The sequence below is a fragment of the Lithobates pipiens genome, unplaced genomic scaffold (genome assembly GCF_037356315.1).
Source record: "Lithobates pipiens isolate NorthernLeopardFrog02 unplaced genomic scaffold, aLitPip1_a1.2 Scaffold_22, whole genome shotgun sequence".
NCBI classification, from domain to species: domain Eukaryota; kingdom Metazoa; phylum Chordata; class Amphibia; order Anura; family Ranidae; genus Lithobates; species Lithobates pipiens.
Window position 1 is genome coordinate 342,867,209 of NW_027507784.1, and position 23,316 is coordinate 342,890,524.

Consider the following 23,316-nt stretch of genomic DNA (forward strand, 5'->3'; position numbering starts at 1 on the left):
AAACATAAATGATTTTATTATGAAATTTCATTGGTCGGAGGGTTTCATCATATGGAATATTTCCTGTCCGTGTCCTGATGCGGCCTATCCCATCCTCCCAGCGTTGGCGGGGGTTAATTGGCCTCCGTGGGCAGAATATTGGGTTTCGGCGGGTGCGCTGCCTCTTTAAGCCCCCGGCTGGATGGTTACTGTAGAACAATGTGAGGATTTTCCGCCTGGCCGCTGCCTGATTCAGCCACCTGTCCGCATTCTTCGCCCAGCGCGGGAATCCTCCTCCTCTGAGCCGCGTTACGTCACCGCGTGGCAGAGGGACACAGCTGGCGATGTTCAGACCAAAGAGGCTTCATACCACTGCAGGTGCAGTCTGATAACGGGGCGCTCTGATTGGTCACAATTCTCCATTCTGGAGCTTTATAGAATTGCGTCCTTTTTAAAAAAAAAATGTTTATGCTTCTCACATTGTAGAGGTAATTCTGACCTTCAGCCTCCCCTTCTGTCTTGTACAGCATCAATGTTTATAAACAATGTTACTTTGAATCTCTCTATCCCCTGTCTGAACAATGTTTATAAACAATGTTACTTTGTATCATTCTATCTCCTGTCTGAACAATGTTTATATACAATGTTACTTTGTATCTCTCTATCCCCTGTCTGAACAATGTTTATAAACAATGTTACTTTGTATCTCTCTATCCGCTGTCTGAACAATGTTTATAAACAATGCTACATTGTATCTATCTCCTGTCTCAAAAATGTTTATAAACAATGTTACTTTGTCTCTCTCTTTCTCCTGTCTGAGCAATGTTTATAAACAATGTTACTGTGTATCTCTCTATCTCCTGTCTGAGCAATGTTTATAAACAATGTTACTTTATATCTCTCTATCTCCTGTCTGAACAATGTTTATAAACAGTGGATCCCAGAATCCCCTTCTTGACAGCAGCAGCTTATAATTACACAGCAACTCCTGTTTGCAAACTCAGATATTACTTTGTGAAAGTAGCAGTGACATCATCACTGTACTGTATGTGGCCTGTGCAGAGAGCAGAGCTGGGGGTGGATCCCAGCAGGCCCCACCCATCACATAAGGGGGCGGAGACAAGACCAATCCTCCTGCACAAGGAGAGAGAGCAGTAGTGGGTGGTCTTTATTACAGGAAGTCTCACACTGGATGGCGGCCCAGACATGGAGGAAATACAGAAAGATCATGAGAAGAAGACATGAGAGGAATGGAGGAGGAGATATTTACTGACCCCGGAGTTCAGCTTTAATAGACTCTCTTATGCGGGTTCAGTGGGGCGATGAGGGGAAGTTGCTGATTCTTCTCCCTCCTCCTCTCCAGCGGGAATAATAATAATAATATTGGCGGGTCTGACCCGGAGCCGGGGAATTAGGAGACACTTTTCTTGCTGAAATTGAAAGTTTAGGAGAAAATAATACAATGAAGACAAGGCAGGAAATCCCTGCAGCAGCAGCAGGAGGAGGAGGAGCCCTAATAATGTCACCGACCACCGAGCGGCTGCCGGCCTCTCATTACCCAAAAGGTGACCCTCACCTCCAAAGCTACTTTTTTTTTTCCATTATGTGCCATGATCCAAAATAAAGGGGGGCAATTTATAAGTGTTTTGCACATCTGGGAGGCTCAGCACAGGGATGGTGGGAACCCCTCATAATGGGCACAGCGGGTGTACAGACCCGGGAACTCAGCACAGGGATGGTGGGAACCCCTCATAATGGGCACAGCGGGTGTACAGACCCGGGAACTCAGCAAAGGGGTGGTGGAAACCCCTCCTAATGGGCACAGCGGGTGTACAGACCCGGGAACTCAGCACAGGGATGGTGGGAACCCTTCATAATGGGCACAGTGGGTGTACAGACCCAGGAACTCAGCACAGATGGTGGGAACCCCTCATATTGGGCACAGCAGGTGTACAGACCTGGGAACTCAGCACAGGGATGGTGGGAAACCCTCATAATGGGCACAGCGTGTGTACAGACCCGGGAACTCAGCAAAGGGATGGTGGGCACCTCTCATATTGGGCACAGCAGGTGTACAGACCTGGGAACTCAGCACAGGGATGGTGGGAACCCCTCATAATGGGCACAGCAGGTGTACAGACCCGGGAACTCAGCACAGGGATGGTGGGAACCCCTCATAATGGGCACAGTGGGTGTACAGACCCGGGAACTCAGCACAGGGATGGTGGGAACCCCTCATAATGGGCACAGCAGGTGTACAGACCCGGGAACTCAGCACAGGGATGGTGGGAACCCCTCATAATGGGCACAGCCGGTGTACAGACCCGGGAACTCCACACAGGGATGGTGGGAACCCCTCATAATGGGCACAGCGGGTGTACAGACCTGGGAACTCAGCACAGGGATGGTGGAAAAACCCTGATAATGGGCACATCAGGGTAAAAAAAAGAAACATAAAACAAAAGACATAAAAGTGTCCTCAAGTGTTCACCCCGAACCGCTGAGCTTACGCTCTTCCAGTTGCCTGACGTTTCTTGGTGACAGCAGATCTGCCGTAGTCTAAACTCGCTGTCGGAGACGCTTAGCGCTCCATGTGAGCTTTCACAGAGCAATTCCGTCTCGTTATGTTCTCACTTTGCCGGCGCCATATCATCATATTTCACACGACGTGAGGCCTCCTGCCGCTCCTTCCATCCTATGAATTATCTGTTCCTCGGCGAGACGTCTCTTCTTTATAATTGTATCGTTCTGGTGCCAATCACACAACCAACATAACCGCCACCTGTCATAGCTCTGCAACAGGAAGACTGGGGCTCTAGAGGTGGGTTAGGGGGCTATCAGGCCACGGGTTAGTAGACAGTTGGTAATGGTACTGGAAAGGAAATGTAGGGCAGAAGTCTGCACTGAAAACTGTGGACCATACCACCACAGGAAAGGGGGGGGGGGGGGGGGGTAAACATTGTGTGTGGCTGAAGGATCAAAAGTACACCTTATGGCCAAAGGTTTTAGACACCCGACCACCATCACACCAATATGAGCTTTGTGGGCATCCCCCCTCCAAAAAATTTCCATTAATATTGAGTAGTGCCACCTCCCCTCTCCACCTCCCTTTTGTGGCTATAAAGCTTACCACACAATTTTTGAATGTGTCTGGGGGACAATGTGCCCATTCCGCCAAAATAAAATTTGCAAGGTCAGGAACTGACCTTGGATGAGAAGTTCTGGATAGCAGTTGGCGCTCCAATTCATGCCAAAGGGGTTCAGTAGGGTTGAGCTCAAGACACTTGTGTTCCTCCAAACCAAACTGGTCAAACCATGTCTTTATGGAGCTGTTCACTAGGGTTAAGGTCAGGGCTCTGTGCAGGACACTCAAGTTCCTCCGCACCAAACTGTTCAAACCATGACAAAATTTTACCATGTTTGGATGAGAAGACCTGGCTCACCATCGGTATTCCAATTAATCCCAAAGGTGTTCCGTAGGGTTGAGGTCAGGGCTCTGTGCAGGACAGTCGATGTCCTCCACACCAAACTGGTCAAACCATGAGAAGATTTTAGAGTTTCTGTGGGAATTTGTGCCCATTTGTGAGGTCAGGTACTGACGTTGGATGGCACCTGATCTCATGCCAAAGGTGTTCAGTAGGGCTGAGGTCAGGGCTCTGTGTAGGGCACTCAAGTTCCTCCAAACCAAACTGGTCAATGTCTTTATGGGGCTGTTCTGTAGGGTTGAGGCCAGGGCTCTGTGCAGGACAGTCGATGTCCTCCACACCAAACTGGTGAAACCATGACAAGATTTTAGAGAGTTTCTGTGGGAATTTGTGCCCATTTGTGAGGTCAGGTACTGACGTTGGATGACACCTGACCTCATGCCAAAGGGTTGAAGTCAGGGCTCTGAGCAGGACACTCAAGTTCCTCCACACCAGATCGGTCAATCCATGTCTTTATGCAGCTAACTGAAAACAGCCATTCTAAAGCTTTTTTATTCCTGAGGAACCCTTAAAATAATTTTTGGATCTCAAGTAACCCCTGGTAATATTATTCACTGGGGTTGTGGGGGTTCAAAGAGAAGAATGCCCCTCTGCCCCTCTTACAGTGGTGGTCAGAATGCTACCCTTACAGACATCTAAAATGATGATTGTTGTCACGTCACTGGCTCTGCCAAGTGGTGTTGGACCCAGAATTATGTGGGCACCATCAGATGGGGGGTCAATCAGCCGAAGCTCAAGGTACTCTTAGCAACCTCTGGAAGAACCCAAGGCTTCCATAGACCCTAGCTCAGAGTAGCAGGTATAGAATGTGGAAGCCATATTAGGGGTCATGCACTCTAGATAGGGACTATGTTTGGTGTCATGCACTTTGGATGGGAGCCATGTTTGGTGTCATGCACTCTGGATAAAAACGATGTTTGGTGTCATGCACTCTGAATAGAAGCCATGTTTGGTGTCATGCACTTTGGATGGGAGCCATTTTTGATGGCTCCCATCCAAAGTGGGAACCATGTTTGGTGTCATGCATTCTTGGTAGAGGCCATTTTTTTGGTGTCATGCACTTCAGATAGGAGCTACATTTGGTGTCATGCACTCTGGGTAGAAGCAATGTTTGGTGTCATGCACTTTGGGTAGAAGCCATGTTTTCTGTCATGCACTCTGGATGGCAGTCATGTTTGGTGTCATGCACTTTGGATGGGAGCCATGTTTGATGGCTCCCATCCAAAGTGGGAGCCATGTTTGGTGTCATGCATTCTTGGTAGAGGCCATTTTTTGGTGTCATGCACTTCAGATAGGAGCTACATTTGGTGTCATGCACTCTGGGTAGAAGCCATGTTTGGTGTCATGCACTCTGGGTAGAAGCCATGTTTGGTGTCATGCACTCTGGGTAGAAGCCATGTTTGGTGTCATGCACTCTGGGTAGAAGCCATGTTTGGTGTCATGCACTCTCGGTAGAAGCCATGTTTGGTGTCATGCACTCTCGGTAGAAGCCATGTTTGGTGTCATGCACTCTGGGTAGAAGCCATGTTTGGTGTCATGCACTCTGGGTAGAAGCCATGTTTGGTGTCATGCACTCTGGGTAGAAGCCATGTTTGGTGTCATGCACTCTCGGTAGAAGCCATGTTTGGTGTCATGCACTCTGGGTAGAAGCCATGTTTGGTGTCATGCACTCTGGGTAGAAGCCATGTTTGGTGTCATGCACTCTGGGTAGAAGCCATGTTTGGTGTCATGCACTCTGGGTAGAAGCCATGTTTGGTGTCATGCACTCTCGGTAGAAGCCATGTTTGGTGTCATGCACTCTGGGTAGAAGCCATGTTTGGTGTCATGCACTCTCGGTAGAAGCCATGTTTGGTGTCATGCACTCTGGGTAGAAGCCATGTTTGGTGTCATGCACTCTGGGTAGAAGCCATGTTTGGTGTCATGCACTCTGGGTAGAAGCCATGTTTGGTGTCATGCACTCTGGGTAGAAGCCATGTTTGGTGTCATGCACTCTCGGTAGAAGCCATGTTTGGTGTCATGCACTCTGGGTAGAAGCCATGTTTGGTGTCATGCACTCTGGGTAGAAGCCATGTTTGGTGTCATGCACTCTGGGTAGAAGCCATGTTTGGTGTCATGCACTCTGGGTAGAAGCCATGTTTGGTGTCATGCACTCTCGGTAGAAGCCATGTTTGGTGTCATGCACTCTGGGTAGAAGCCATGTTTGGTGTCATGCACTCTGGGTAAAAGCCATGTTTGGTGTCATGCACTCTCGGTAGAAGCCATGTTTGGTGTCATGCACTCTGGGTAGAAGCCATGTTTGGTGTCATGCACTCTGGATATGTTCCATGTTTGGTGTCATGCACTCTGGATAGTAGCTACTGTATATTTAGTGTCATGCACTCTAGATGGAAGCCATGTTTGGTGTCATGGACTATACAGTAGATATGTTATTGACAATAACAGAATATCTTCTTCTGTAGAAACCGTCTCACCTGAATTTGTATCTTCTCTTGGCAGGTCCAGCTCATCTCTTCCCTGCGTTCCACTCTCCTTTCCCTATTGACATCCGGCACCAAGAGGGCCGATATCACTATGAGGGCCACGGAATCCACGCCATTCACGGGTAAGTTGTCTGACTGTCTTATGATCATTATATCACAATGCGGTAGTTATGAATGTTCTCCAGCTGGCACACACCCCACCCCCGCCCTCTAACTCGGTACTAGTGAATGTCACGTTATTAAAAAAGTAGACATGGAAACCAGACCATGATCACAGAACTGGGACGTCCTCACCTCATTAGGATTGAGCATACTCTATATTACCAAAAGTATTGGGACGCCTGCCTTTACACGCACATGATCTATAATGGCATCCCAGTCTTAGTCCGTAGGGTTCAGTATTGGCTTCGCCCGCCCTTTGCAGCTATAACAGCTTCAACTCTTCTGGGAAGGCCGTCCACAAAGTTTAGGAGGGTGTCTATGGGAATGTTTGACCATTCATTTCAGAAGTGCATTTGTGAGGTCAGGCACTGATGTTGGACGAGAAGGCCTGGCTCACAGTCTCCACTCTAATTAATCCCAAAGGTGTTCTATCGGGTTGAGGTCAGGACTCTGTGCAGGCCAGTCAAGTTCCTCCACCCCAAACTCGCTGATCCATGTCTTTATGGACCTTGCTTTGTGGATTGGTCCAAATCATTTATTGGAGGGGGGATTATGGTGTGGGGGGTTGTTTTTCAGGGGTTGGGCTTGGCCCCTTAGTTCCAGTGAAGGGAACTCTTAAGACGTCAGCATAACAAGATATTTTGGACAATTTCATGCTCCCAACTTTGTGGGAACAGTTTGGGGATGGCCCCTTCCTGTTCCAACATGACTGCGCACCAGTGTACAAAGCAAGGTCCATAAAGACATGGATGAGCGAGTTTGGGGTGCAGGAACTTGACTGGCCTGCACAGAGTCCTGACCTCAGGCGAGAGTGCCACCCACTACACCACTGTGCCGTCCAACATCAGTGCCTAACCTCACAAATGCGCTTTTGTTAAAAAATACTTTTTAATTAAAATTTTTACATTTTTCAAATGTTAATTTTTTAATTAATTTCATTTTAATTTGTTAATTTTTTTAGTTTTCATTTTTTAAGTTTTACTTTTTAATTTTTTCATTTTAATTTTAAAAAAATTAACACTTTAATTGCACAATTTTTTCAAATGTATTTTACTTATTTTTTTTTTTTTCTTATTTACTTTTACGAGGAATTATTATCCATTACATTGAAGTAATATATTAATATAATAAAATGGATTCCGTGTACTATAGTAGAATATTGTTCAGTTTCCTCTTCTCTTATTTCTTCCCTATGAATAAATAAAAACATTAGTAATAAATTTCCTTTTTTTGATGAGTCTGCAGGGTGTCCGTGTCAGCGATTCTGGGCCATTTCTGTCCATCCTGCGTATTTGTTACCCCCCTCCCCCCCAAATTGTGGGGCCCCTTGCAGTGGAAATCTCTCGCCTTCTCCCCTCCCCCCCCCCCAGCCCCATGCAGATTGCAGCAGAACGCGGTGCTATTTATCAAAGCGTCAGTTGTAGTCGGTGTTTGTTGGGAAAAATAACATGTCTGCTCTTTGGCTCTGATGATTAATGTGATGTGAGAGTGACGTAGAGCCCTCATATATCAAACCCACATCCCGGCTGTCTGCGGGAGCTCGGGTTCCACGCACAGCTAATTACACCAGTTCTGCGCGGTAAATGAAGCGCGCTCGTGTGCCGCGGCAGACATAGGGGCCCGCAGGCTGCGACTTGCCTGGGTGTCCTGAACCGTCCTGGGACTGGGTGAGGAATGTATTATATGATTATTATTTGTATTATATATTATACCATGCTATAGCTCTGACGTTAGTCTCTGCACCAGAGGAGCTTACACTCTAATGTCTGATGACCTTGTACAGAGGGCCGGTGATTGGTTGGATCGGACGGCTTTTTCAAGTGTGTGTCTGGGCTGACCTCTGCTATACGCGTTCGCAATCAGTCCCTTCATCAGGACCAGTGTGGGGTCCCTGTGGGCATTCCTGGTGAGCCCCTTCTGAGGGTCGTGGCCTATGTTGATGACGCGTTTCTTTTCATCTCTGGGACATTTCTCCGTCCACTGTTCTACTGACACCATCCACTGCCCTACTGACACTGTCCACTGCCCTACTGACACCGTCCACTGCCCTACTGACACTGTCCACTGCCCTACTGACACCGTCCACTGCCCTAATGACACCGTCCTCTGCTCTACTGACACCGTCCACTGCTCTACTGACACCGTCCACTGTTCTACTGACACCATCCATTGCCCTACTGACACCGTCCACTGCTCTACTAACACCGTCCACTGCTCTACTGACACCATCCACTGCTCTACTGACACCGTCCTCTGCCCTACTGACACCGTCCTCTGCCCTACTGACACTGTTCACTACCCTACTGACACCGTCCTCTGCCCTACTGACACCGTCCTCTGCTCTACTGACACCGTCCACTGCTCTACTGACACCGTCCACTGCCCTACTGACACCATCCATTGCCCTACTGACACCGTCCACTGCCCTACTGACACCGTCCTCTGCCCTACTGACACCGTCCACTGCTCTACTGACACCGTCCTCTGCTCTACTGACACCGTCCTCTGCTCTACTGACACCGTCCTCTGCTCTACTGACACCATCCACTGCTCTACTGACACCGTCCACTGCCCTACTGACACCATCCACTGCCCTGCTGACACCGTCCACTGCCCTACTGACACCGCCACTGCTCTACTGACACCATCCACTGCCCTACTGACACCGTCCTCTGCTCTACTGACACCGTCCACTGCTCTACTGACACCGTCCTCTGCTCTACTGACACCGTCCACTGCTCTACTGACACCGTCCTCTGCTCTACTGACACCGTCCTCTGCTCTACTGACACCGTCCTCTGCTCTACTGACACCATCCACTGCTCTACTGACACCATCCATTGCCCTACTGACACCGTCCACTGCTCTACTAACACCGTCCACTGCTCTACTGACACCATCCACTGCTCTCCTGACACCGTCCTCTGCCCTACTGACACCGTCCTCTGGTCTACTGACACCGTCCTCTGGTCTACTGACACCGTCCTCTGGTCTACTGACACCGTCCTCTGCTCTACTGACACCGTCCTCTGCCCTACTGACACCGTCCACTGCCCTGCTGACACCGTCCATTGCTCTATTGACACCATACACTGCTCTACTGACACCATCCATTGCCCTACTGACACCGTCCACTGCCCTACTGACACCGTCCTCTGCCCTACTGACACCATCCACTGCTCTACTGACACCATCCACTGCTCTACTGACACCGTCCACTGCTCTACTGACACCGTCCACTGCTCTACTGACACCGTCCACTGCCCTACTGACACCGTCCACTGCCCTACTGACACCGTCCTCTGCCCTACTGACACCGTCCTCTGCCCTACTGACACCGTCCTCTGCTCTACTGACACCGTCCACTGCTCTACTGACACCGTCCACTGCCCTACTGACACCATCCATTGCCCTACTGACACCGTCCACTGCCCTAGTGAGATCCGTCCTCTGCCCTACTGACACCGTCCTCTGCCCTACTGACACCATCCATTGCCCTACTGACACCGTCCACTGCTCTACTGACACCGTCCACTGCCCTACTGACACCGTCCTCTGCCCTACTGACACCATCCACTGCTCTACTGACACCATCCACTGCTCTACTGACACCGTCCACTGCCCTACTGACACCGTCCACTGCCCTACTGACACCGTCCACTGCCCTACTGACACCGTCCACTGCCCTACTGACACCGTCCTCTGCCCTACTGACACCGTCCTCTGCCCTACTGACACCGTCCTCTGCTCTACTGACACCGTCCACTGCTCTACTGACACCGTCCACTGCCCTACTGACACCATCCATTGCCCTACTGACACCGTCCACTGCCCTAGTGAGATCCGTCCTCTGCCCTACTGACACCGTCCTCTGCCCTACTGACACCATCCACTGCTCTACTAACACCGTCCACTGCTCTACTGACACCATCCACTGCTCTACTGACACCGTCCTCTGCCCTACTGACACGGTCCTCTGCTCTACTGACACCGTCCTCTGCTCTACTGACACCGTCCTCTGCCCTACTGACACCATCCACTGCTCTACTGACACCATCCATTGCCCTACTGACACCGTCCACTGCCCTAGTGAGATCCGTCCTCTGCCCTACTGACACCGTCCTCTGCCCTACTGACACCATCCACTGCTCTACTAACACCGTCCACTGCTCTACTGACACCATCCACTGCTCTACTGACACGGTCCTCTGCCCTACTGACACGGTCCTCTGCTCTACTGACACCGTCCTCTGCTCTACTGACACCGTCCTCTGCCCTACTGACACCATCCACTGCTCTACTGACACCATCCACTGCTCTACTGACACCATCCACTGCTCTACTGACACCGTCCACTGCCCTACTGACACCGTCCACTGCCCTACTGACACCGTCCACTGCCCTACTGACACCGTCCACTGCCCTACTGACACCGTCCTCTGCCCTACTGACACCGTCCTCTGCCCTACTGACACCGTCCTCTGCTCTACTGACACCGTCCACTGCTCTACTGACACCGTCCACTGCCCTACTGACACCATCCATTGCCCTACTGACACCGTCCACTGCCCTAGTGAGATCCGTCCTCTGCCCTACTGACACCGTCCTCTGCCCTACTGACACCATCCACTGCTCTACTAACACCGTCCACTGCTCTACTGACACCATCCACTGCTCTACTGACACCGTCCTCTGCCCTACTGACACGGTCCTCTGCTCTACTGACACCGTCCTCTGCTCTACTGACACCGTCCTCTGCCCTACTGACACCATCCACTGCTCTACTGACACCATCCATTGCCCTACTGACACCGTCCACTGCCCTAGTGAGATCCGTCCTCTGCCCTACTGACACCGTCCTCTGCCCTACTGACACCATCCACTGCTCTACTAACACCGTCCACTGCTCTACTGACACCATCCACTGCTCTACTGACACGGTCCTCTGCCCTACTGACACGGTCCTCTGCTCTACTGACACCGTCATCTGCTCTACTGACACCGTCCTCTGCCCTACTGACACCATCCACTGCTCTACTGACACCATCCACTGCTCTACTGACACCATCCACTGCTCTACTGACACCGTCCACTGCCCTACTGACACCGTCCACTGCCCTACTGACACCGTCCACTGCCCTACTGACACCGTCCTCTGCCCTACTGACACCGTCCTCTGCCCTACTGACACCGTCCTCTGCTCTACTGACACCGTCCACTGCTCTACTGACACCGTCCACTGCCCTACTGACACCATCCATTGCCCTACTGACACCGTCCACTGCCCTAGTGAGATCCGTCCTCTGCCCTACTGACACCGTCCTCTGCCCTACTGACACCATCCACTGCTCTACTAACACCGTCCACTGCTCTACTGACACCATCCACTGCTCTACTGACACCGTCCTCTGCCCTACTGACACGGTCCTCTGCTCTACTGACACCGTCCTCTGCTCTACTGACACCGTCCTCTGCCCTACTGACACCATCCACTGCTCTACTGACACCATCCATTGCCCTACTGACACCGTCCACTGCCCTAGTGAGATCCGTCCTCTGCCCTACTGACACCGTCCTCTGCCCTACTGACACCATCCACTGCTCTACTAACACCGTCCACTGCTCTACTGACACCATCCACTGCTCTACTGACACGGTCCTCTGCCCTACTGACACGGTCCTCTGCTCTACTGACACCGTCCTCTGCTCTACTGACACCGTCCTCTGCCCTACTGACACCATCCACTGCTCTACTGACACCATCCACTGCTCTACTGACACCATCCACTGCTCTACTGACACCGTCCACTGCTCTACTGACACCGTCCACTGCCCTACTGACACCATCCATTGCCCTACTAACACCGTCCACTGCTCTACTGACACCATCCACTGCTCTACTGACACCGCCCACTGCTCTACTGACACCGCCCTCTGCCCTACTGACACCGTCCACTGCTCTACTAACACCGTCCACTGCTCTACTGACACCATCCACTGCTCTACTGACACCGCCCACTGCTCTACTGACACCGCCCTCTGCCCTACTGACACCGCCCTCTGCCCTACTGACACCGTCCACTGCTCTACTGACACCGTCCTCTGCTCTACTGACACCGTCCTCTGCTCTACTGACACCGTCCACTGCTCTACTGACACCATCCACTGCCCTGCTGACACCGTCCACTGCCCTACTGACACCATCCATTGCCCTACTGACACCGTCCACTGCCCTAGTGAGATCCGTCCTCTGCCCTACTGACACCGTCCTCTGCCCTACTGACACCATCCACTGCTCTACTAACACCGTCCACTGCTCTACTGACACCATCCACTGCTCTACTGACACCGTCCTCTGCCCTACTGACACGGTCCTCTGCTCTACTGACACCGTCCTCTGCTCTACTGACACCGTCCTCTGCCCTACTGACACCATCCACTGCTCTACTGACACCATCCATTGCCCTACTGACACCGTCCACTGCCCTAGTGAGATCCGTCCTCTGCCCTACTGACACCGTCCTCTGCCCTACTGACACCATCCACTGCTCTACTAACACCGTCCACTGCTCTACTGACACCATCCACTGCTCTACTGACACGGTCCTCTGCCCTACTGACACGGTCCTCTGCTCTACTGACACCGTCCTCTGCTCTACTGACACCGTCCTCTGCCCTACTGACACCATCCACTGCTCTACTGACACCATCCACTGCTCTACTGACACCATCCACTGCTCTACTGACACCGTCCACTGCCCTACTGACACCGTCCACTGCCCTACTGACACCGTCCACTGCCCTACTGACACCGTCCTCTGCCCTACTGACACCGTCCTCTGCCCTACTGACACCGTCCTCTGCTCTACTGACACCGTCCACTGCTCTACTGACACCGTCCACTGCCCTACTGACACCATCCATTGCCCTACTGACACCGTCCACTGCCCTAGTGAGATCCGTCCTCTGCCCTACTGACACCGTCCTCTGCCCTACTGACACCATCCACTGCTCTACTAACACCGTCCACTGCTCTACTGACACCATCCACTGCTCTACTGACACCGTCCTCTGCCCTACTGACACGGTCCTCTGCTCTACTGACACCGTCCTCTGCTCTACTGACACCGTCCTCTGCCCTACTGACACCATCCACTGCTCTACTGACACCATCCATTGCCCTACTGACACCGTCCACTGCCCTAGTGAGATCCGTCCTCTGCCCTACTGACACCGTCCTCTGCCCTACTGACACCATCCACTGCTCTACTAACACCGTCCACTGCTCTACTGACACCATCCACTGCTCTACTGACACGGTCCTCTGCCCTACTGACACGGTCCTCTGCTCTACTGACACCGTCCTCTGCTCTACTGACACCGTCCTCTGCCCTACTGACACCATCCACTGCTCTACTGACACCATCCACTGCTCTACTGACACCATCCACTGCTCTACTGACACCGTCCACTGCCCTACTGACACCGTCCACTGCCCTACTGACACCGTCCACTGCCCTACTGACACCGTCCACTGCCCTACTGACACCGTCCTCTGCCCTACTGACACCGTCCTCTGCCCTACTGACACCGTCCTCTGCTCTACTGACACCGTCCACTGCTCTACTGACACCGTCCACTGCCCTACTGACACCATCCATTGCCCTACTGACACCGTCCACTGCCCTAGTGAGATCCGTCCTCTGCCCTACTGACACCGTCCTCTGCCCTACTGACACCATCCACTGCTCTACTAACACCGTCCACTGCTCTACTGACACCATCCACTGCTCTACTGACACCGTCCTCTGCCCTACTGACACGGTCCTCTGCTCTACTGACACCGTCCTCTGCTCTACTGACACCGTCCTCTGCCCTACTGACACCATCCACTGCTCTACTGACACCATCCATTGCCCTACTGACACCGTCCACTGCCCTAGTGAGATCCGTCCTCTGCCCTACTGACACCGTCCTCTGCCCTACTGACACCATCCACTGCTCTACTAACACCGTCCACTGCTCTACTGACACCATCCACTGCTCTACTGACACGGTCCTCTGCTCTACTGACACCGTCCTCTGCTCTACTGACACCGTCCTCTGCCCTACTGACACCATCCACTGCTCTACTGACACCATCCACTGCTCTACTGACACCATCCACTGCTCTACTGACACCGTCCACTGCTCTACTGACACCGTCCACTGCCCTACTGACACCATCCATTGCCCTACTAACACCGTCCACTGCTCTACTGACACCATCCACTGCTCTACTGACACCGCCCACTGCTCTACTGACACCGCCCTCTGCCCTACTGACACCGTCCACTGCTCTACTAACACCGTCCACTGCTCTACTGACACCATCCACTGCTCTACTGACACCGCCCACTGCTCTACTGACACCGCCCTCTGCCCTACTGACACCGCCCTCTGCCCTACTGACACCGTCCACTGCTCTACTGACACCGTCCTCTGCTCTACTGACACCGTCCTCTGCTCTACTGACACCGTCCACTGCTCTACTGACACCATCCACTGCCCTGCTGACACCGTCCATTGCTCTATTGACACCATACACTGCTCTACTGACACCATCCATTGCCCTACTGACACCGTCCACTGCCCTACTGACACCGTCCACTGCCCTACTGACACCGTCCTCTGCCCTACTGACACCATCCACTGCTCTACTGACACCATCCACTGCTCTACTGACACCGTCCACTGCTCTACTGACACCGTCCACTGCTCTACTGACACCGTCCACTGCTCTACTGACACCGTCCACTGCCCTACTGACACCGTCCACTGCCCTACTGACACCGTCCACTGCCCTACTGACACCGTCCTCTGCCCTACTGACACCGTCCTCTGCCCTACTGACACCGTCCTCTGCTCTACTGACACCGTCCACTGCTCTACTGACACCGTCCACTGCCCTACTGACACCATCCATTGCCCTACTGACACCGTCCACTGCCCTACTGACACCGTCCTCTGCCCTACTGACACCGTCCACTGCTCTACTGACACCGTCCTCTGCTCTACTGACACCGTCCTCTGCTCTACTGACACCGTCCTCTGCTCTACTGACACCATCCACTGCTCTACTGACACCGTCCACTGCCCTACTGACACCATCCACTGCCCTGCTGACACCGTCCACTGCCCTACTGACACCGCCACTGCTCTACTGACACCATCCACTGCCCTACTGACACCGTCCTCTGCTCTACTGACACCGTCCACTGCTCTACTGACACCGTCCTCTGCTCTACTGACACCGTCCACTGCTCTACTGACACCGTCCTCTGCTCTACTGACACCGTCCTCTGCTCTACTGACACCGTCCTCTGCTCTACTGACACCATCCACTGCTCTACTGACACCATCCATTGCCCTACTGACACCGTCCACTGCTCTACTAACACCGTCCACTGCTCTACTGACACCATCCACTGCTCTCCTGACACCGTCCTCTGCCCTACTGACACCGTCCTCTGGTCTACTGACACCGTCCTCTGGTCTACTGACACCGTCCTCTGGTCTACTGACACCGTCCTCTGCTCTACTGACACCGTCCTCTGCCCTACTGACACCGTCCACTGCCCTGCTGACACCGTCCATTGCTCTATTGACACCATACACTGCTCTACTGACACCATCCATTGCCCTACTGACACCGTCCACTGCCCTACTGACACCGTCCTCTGCCCTACTGACACCATCCACTGCTCTACTGACACCATCCACTGCTCTACTGACACCGTCCACTGCTCTACTGACACCGTCCACTGCTCTACTGACACCGTCCACTGCCCTACTGACACCGTCCACTGCCCTACTGACACCGTCCTCTGCCCTACTGACACCGTCCTCTGCCCTACTGACACCGTCCTCTGCTCTACTGACACCGTCCACTGCTCTACTGACACCGTCCACTGCCCTACTGACACCATCCATTGCCCTACTGACACCGTCCACTGCCCTAGTGAGATCCGTCCTCTGCCCTACTGACACCGTCCTCTGCCCTACTGACACCATCCATTGCCCTACTGACACCGTCCACTGCTCTACTGACACCGTCCACTGCCCTACTGACACCGTCCTCTGCCCTACTGACACCATCCACTGCTCTACTGACACCATCCACTGCTCTACTGACACCGTCCACTGCCCTACTGACACCGTCCACTGCCCTACTGACACCGTCCACTGCCCTACTGACACCGTCCACTGCCCTACTGACACCGTCCTCTGCCCTACTGACACCGTCCTCTGCCCTACTGACACCGTCCTCTGCTCTACTGACACCGTCCACTGCTCTACTGACACCGTCCACTGCCCTACTGACACCATCCATTGCCCTACTGACACCGTCCACTGCCCTAGTGAGATCCGTCCTCTGCCCTACTGACACCGTCCTCTGCCCTACTGACACCATCCACTGCTCTACTAACACCGTCCACTGCTCTACTGACACCATCCACTGCTCTACTGACACCGTCCTCTGCCCTACTGACACGGTCCTCTGCTCTACTGACACCGTCCTCTGCTCTACTGACACCGTCCTCTGCCCTACTGACACCATCCACTGCTCTACTGACACCATCCATTGCCCTACTGACACCGTCCACTGCCCTAGTGAGATCCGTCCTCTGCCCTACTGACACCGTCCTCTGCCCTACTGACACCATCCACTGCTCTACTAACACCGTCCACTGCTCTACTGACACCATCCACTGCTCTACTGACACGGTCCTCTGCCCTACTGACACGGTCCTCTGCTCTACTGACACCGTCCTCTGCTCTACTGACACCGTCCTCTGCCCTACTGACACCATCCACTGCTCTACTGACACCATCCACTGCTCTACTGACACCATCCACTGCTCTACTGACACCGTCCACTGCCCTACTGACACCGTCCACTGCCCTACTGACACCGTCCACTGCCCTACTGACACCGTCCACTGCCCTACTGACACCGTCCTCTGCCCTACTGACACCGTCCTCTGCCCTACTGACACCGTCCTCTGCTCTACTGACACCGTCCACTGCTCTACTGACACCGTCCACTGCCCTACTGACACCATCCATTGCCCTACTGACACCGTCCACTGCCCTAGTGAGATCCGTCCTCTGCCCTACTGACACCGTCCTCTGCCCTACTGACACCATCCACTGCTCTACTAACACCGTCCACTGCTCTACTGACACCATCCACTGCTCTACTGACACCGTCCTCTGCCCTACTGACACGGTCCTCTGCTCTACTGACACCGTCCTCTGCTCTACTGACACCGTCCTCTGCCCTACTGACACCATCCACTGCTCTACTGACACCATCCATTGCCCTACTGACACCGTCCACTGCCCTAGTGAGATCCGTCCTCTGCCCTACTGACACCGTCCTCTGCCCTACTGACACCATCCACTGCTCTACTAACACCGTCCACTGCTCTACTGACACCATCCACTGCTCTACTGACACGGTCCTCTGCCCTACTGACACGGTCCTCTGCTCTACTGACACCGTCCTCTGCTCTACTGACACCGTCCTCTGCCCTACTGACACCATCCACTGCTCTACTGACACCATCCACTGCTCTACTGACACCATCCACTGCTCTACTGACACCGTCCACTGCCCTACTGACACCGTCCACTGCCCTACTGACACCGTCCACTGCCCTACTGACACCGTCCACTGCCCTACTGACACCGTCCTCTGCCCTACTGACACCGTCCTCTGCCCTACTGACACCGTCCTCTGCTCTACTGACACCGTCCACTGCTCTACTGACACCGTCCACTGCCCTACTGACACCATCCATTGCCCTACTGACACCGTCCACTGCCCTAGTGAGATCCGTCCTCTGCCCTACTGACACCGTCCTCTGCCCTACTGACACCATCCACTGCTCTACTAACACCGTCCACTGCTCTACTGACACCATCCACTGCTCTACTGACACCGTCCTCTGCCCTACTGACACGGTCCTCTGCTCTACTGACACCGTCCTCTGCTCTACTGACACCGTCCTCTGCCCTACTGACACCATCCACTGCTCTACTGACACCATCCATTGCCCTACTGACACCGTCCACTGCCCTAGTGAGATCCGTCCTCTGCCCTACTGACACCGTCCTCTGCCCTACTGACACCATCCACTGCTCTACTAACACCGTCCACTGCTCTACTGACACCATCCACTGCTCTACTGACACGGTCCTCTGCTCTACTGACACGGTCCTCTGCTCTACTGACACGGTCCTCTGCCCTACTGACACGGTCCTCTGCTCTACTGACACCGTCCTCTGCTCTACTGACACCGTCCTCTGCCCTACTGACACCATCCACTGCTCTACTGACACCATCCACTGCTCTACTGACACCATCCACTGCTCTACTGACACCGTCCACTGCTCTACTGACACCGTCCACTGCCCTACTGACACCATCCATTGCCCTACTAACACCGTCCACTGCTCTACTGACACCATCCACTGCTCTACTGACACCGCCCACTGCTCTACTGACACCGCCCTCTGCCCTACTGACACCGTCCACTGCTCTACTAACACCGTCCACTGCTCTACTGACACCATCCACTGCTCTACTGACACCGCCCACTGCTCTACTGACACCGCCCTCTGCCCTACTGACACCGCCCTCTGCCCTACTGACACCGTCCACTGCTCTACTGACACCGTCCTCTGCTCTACTGACACCGTCCTCTGCTCTACTGACACCGTCCACTGCTCTACTGACACCGTCCACTGCCCTACTGACACCATCCACTGCCCTGCTGACACCGTCCACTGCCCTACTGACACCGCCACTGCTCTACTGACACCATCCACTGCCCTACTGACACCGTCCTCTGCTCTACTGACACCGTCCACTGCTCTACTGACACCGTCCTCTGCTCTACTGACACCGTCCACTGCTCTACTGACACCGTCCTCTGCTCTACTGACACCGTCCTCTGCTCTACTGACACCGTCCTCTGCTCTACTGACACCATCCACTGCTCTACTGACACCATCCATTGCCCTACTGACACCGTCCACTGCTCTACTAACACCGTCCACTGCTCTACTGACACCATCCACTGCTCTCCTGACACCGTCCTCTGCCCTACTGACACCGTCCTCTGGTCTACTGACACCGTCCTCTGGTCTACTGACACCGTCCTCTGGTCTACTGACACCGTCCTCTGCTCTACTGACACCGTCCTCTGCCCTACTGACACCGTCCACTGCCCTGCTGACACCGTCCATTGCTCTATTGACACCATACACTGCTCTACTGACACCATCCATTGCCCTACTGACACCGTCCACTGCCCTACTGACACCGTCCTCTGCCCTACTGACACCATCCACTGCTCTACTGACACCATCCACTGCTCTACTGACACCGTCCACTGCTCTACTGACACCGTCCACTGCTCTACTGACACCGTCCACTGCCCTACTGACACCGTCCACTGCCCTACTGACACCGTCCTCTGCCCTACTGACACCGTCCTCTGCCCTACTGACACCGTCCTCTGCTCTACTGACACCGTCCACTGCTCTACTGACACCGTCCACTGCCCTACTGACACCATCCATTGCCCTACTGACACCGTCCACTGCCCTAGTGAGATCCGTCCTCTGCCCTACTGACACCGTCCTCTGCCCTACTGACACCATCCATTGCCCTACTGACACCGTCCACTGCTCTACTGACACCGTCCACTGCCCTACTGACACCGTCCTCTGCCCTACTGACACCATCCACTGCTCTACTGACACCATCCACTGCTCTACTGACACCGTCCACTGCCCTACTGACACCGTCCACTGCCCTACTGACACCGTCCACTGCCCTACTGACACCGTCCACTGCCCTACTGACACCGTCCTCTGCCCTACTGACACCGTCCTCTGCCCTACTGACACCGTCCTCTGCTCTACTGACACCGTCCACTGCTCTACTGACACCGTCCACTGCCCTACTGACACCATCCATTGCCCTACTGACACCGTCCACTGCCCTAGTGAGATCCGTCCTCTGCCCTACTGACACCGTCCTCTGCCCTACTGACACCATCCACTGCTCTACTAACACCGTCCACTGCTCTACTGACACCATCCACTGCTCTACTGACACCGTCCTCTGCCCTACTGACACGGTCCTCTGCTCTACTGACACCGTCCTCTGCTCTACTGACACCGTCCTCTGCCCTACTGACACCATCCACTGCTCTACTGACACCATCCATTGCCCTACTGACACCGTCCACTGCCCTAGTGAGATCCGTCCTCTGCCCTACTGACACCGTCCTCTGCCCTACTGACACCATCCACTGCTCTACTAACACCGTCCACTGCTCTACTGACACCATCCACTGCTCTACTGACACGGTCCTCTGCCCTACTGACACGGTCCTCTGCTCTACTGACACCGTCCTCTGCTCTACTGACACCGTCCTCTGCCCTACTGACACCATCCACTGCTCTACTGACACCATCCACTGCTCTACTGACACCATCCACTGCTCTACTGACACCGTCCACTGCCCTACTGACACCGTCCACTGCCCTACTGACACCGTCCACTGCCCTACTGACACCGTCCACTGCCCTACTGACACCGTCCTCTGCCCTACTGACACCGTCCTCTGCCCTACTGACACCGTCCTCTGCTCTACTGACACCGTCCACTGCTCTACTGACACCGTCCACTGCCCTACTGACACCATCCATTGCCCTACTGACACCGTCCACTGCCCTAGTGAGATCCGTCCTCTGCCCTACTGACACCGTCCTCTGCCCTACTGACACCATCCACTGCTCTACTAACACCGTCCACTGCTCTACTGACACCATCCACTGCTCTACTGACACCGTCCTCTGCCCTACTGACACGGTCCTCTGCTCTACTGACACCGTCCTCTGCTCTACTGACACCGTCCTCTGCCCTACTGACACCATCCACTGCTCTACTGACACCATCCATTGCCCTACTGACACCGTCCACTGCCCTAGTGAGATCCGTCCTCTGCCCTACTGACACCGTCCTCTGCCCTACTGACACCATCCACTGCTCTACTAACACCGTCCACTGCTCTACTGACACCATCCACTGCTCTACTGACACGGTCCTCTGCCCTACTGACACGGTCCTCTGCTCTACTGACACCGTCCTCTGCTCTACTGACACCGTCCTCTGCCCTACTGACACCATCCACTGCTCTACTGACACCATCCACTGCTCTACTGACACCATCCACTGCTCTACTGACACCGTCCACTGCCCTACTGACACCGTCCACTGCCCTACTGACACCGTCCACTGCCCTACTGACACCGTCCACTGCCCTACTGACACCGTCCTCTGCCCTACTGACACCGTCCTCTGCCCTACTGACACCGTCCTCTGCTCTACTGACACCGTCCACTGCTCTACTGACACCGTCCACTGCCCTACTGACACCATCCATTGCCCTACTGACACCGTCCACTGCCCTAGTGAGATCCGTCCTCTGCCCTACTGACACCGTCCTCTGCCCTACTGACACCATCCACTGCTCTACTAACACCGTCCACTGCTCTACTGACACCATCCACTGCTCTACTGACACCGTCCTCTGCCCTACTGACACGGTCCTCTGCTCTACTGACACCGTCCTCTGCTCTACTGACACCGTCCTCTGCCCTACTGACACCATCCACTGCTCTACTGACACCATCCATTGCCCTACTGACACCGTCCACTGCCCTAGTGAGATCCGTCCTCTGCCCTACTGACACCGTCCTCTGCCCTACTGACACCATCCACTGCTCTACTAACACCGTCCACTGCTCTACTGACACCATCCACTGCTCTACTGACACGGTCCTCTGCTCTACTGACACGGTCCTCTGCTCTACTGACACGGTCCTCTGCCCTACTGACACGGTCCTCTGCTCTACTGACACCGTCCTCTGCTCTACTGACACCGTCCTCTGCCCTACTGACACCATCCACTGCTCTACTGACACCATCCACTGCTCTACTGACACCATCCACTGCTCTACTGACACCGTCCACTGCTCTACTGACACCGTCCACTGCCCTACTGACACCATCCATTGCCCTACTAACACCGTCCACTGCTCTACTGACACCATCCACTGCTCTACTGACACCGCCCACTGCTCTACTGACACCGCCCTCTGCCCTACTGACACCGTCCACTGCTCTACTAACACCGTCCACTGCTCTACTGACACCATCCACTGCTCTACTGACACCGCCCACTGCTCTACTGACACCGCCCTCTGCCCTACTGACACCGCCCTCTGCCCTACTGACACCGTCCACTGCTCTACTGACACCGTCCTCTGCTCTACTGACACCGTCCTCTGCTCTACTGACACCGTCCACTGCTCTACTGACACCATCCACTGCCCTGCTGACACCGTCCACTGCCCTACTGACACCATCCATTGCCCTACTGACACCGTCCACTGCCCTAGTGAGATCCGTCCTCTGCCCTACTGACACCGTCCTCTGCCCTACTGACACCATCCACTGCTCTACTAACACCGTCCACTGCTCTACTGACACCATCCACTGCTCTACTGACACCGTCCTCTGCCCTACTGACACGGTCCTCTGCTCTACTGACACCGTCCTCTGCTCTACTGACACCGTCCTCTGCCCTACTGACACCATCCACTGCTCTACTGACACCATCCATTGCCCTACTGACACCGTCCACTGCCCTAGTGAGATCCGTCCTCTGCCCTACTGACACCGTCCTCTGCCCTACTGACACCATCCACTGCTCTACTAACACCGTCCACTGCTCTACTGACACCATCCACTGCTCTACTGACACGGTCCTCTGCCCTACTGACACGGTCCTCTGCTCTACTGACACCGTCCTCTGCTCTACTGACACCGTCCTCTGCCCTACTGACACCATCCACTGCTCTACTGACACCATCCACTGCTCTACTGACACCATCCACTGCTCTACTGACACCGTCCACTGCCCTACTGACACCGTCCACTGCCCTACTGACACCGTCCACTGCCCTACTGACACCGTCCACTGCCCTACTGACACCGTCCTCTGCCCTACTGACACCGTCCTCTGCCCTACTGACACCGTCCTCTGCTCTACTGACACCGTCCACTGCTCTACTGACACCGTCCA

General features: G+C 54.1%; 1 protein-coding gene across 1 annotated transcript in view; it reads left to right on the top strand.

The window, feature by feature from the left end:
• Positions 1–23,316, top strand: part of GLI2 (GLI family zinc finger 2) — a 223,193-nt gene that overhangs the window by 121,714 nt on the left and 78,163 nt on the right. The window contains exon 3 of the mRNA XM_077449688.1: positions 5,961–6,066. Coding sequence (XP_077305814.1) covers positions 5,961–6,066 — 106 coding nt within the window. The remainder of the gene's footprint in view (positions 1–5,960; positions 6,067–23,316) is intronic.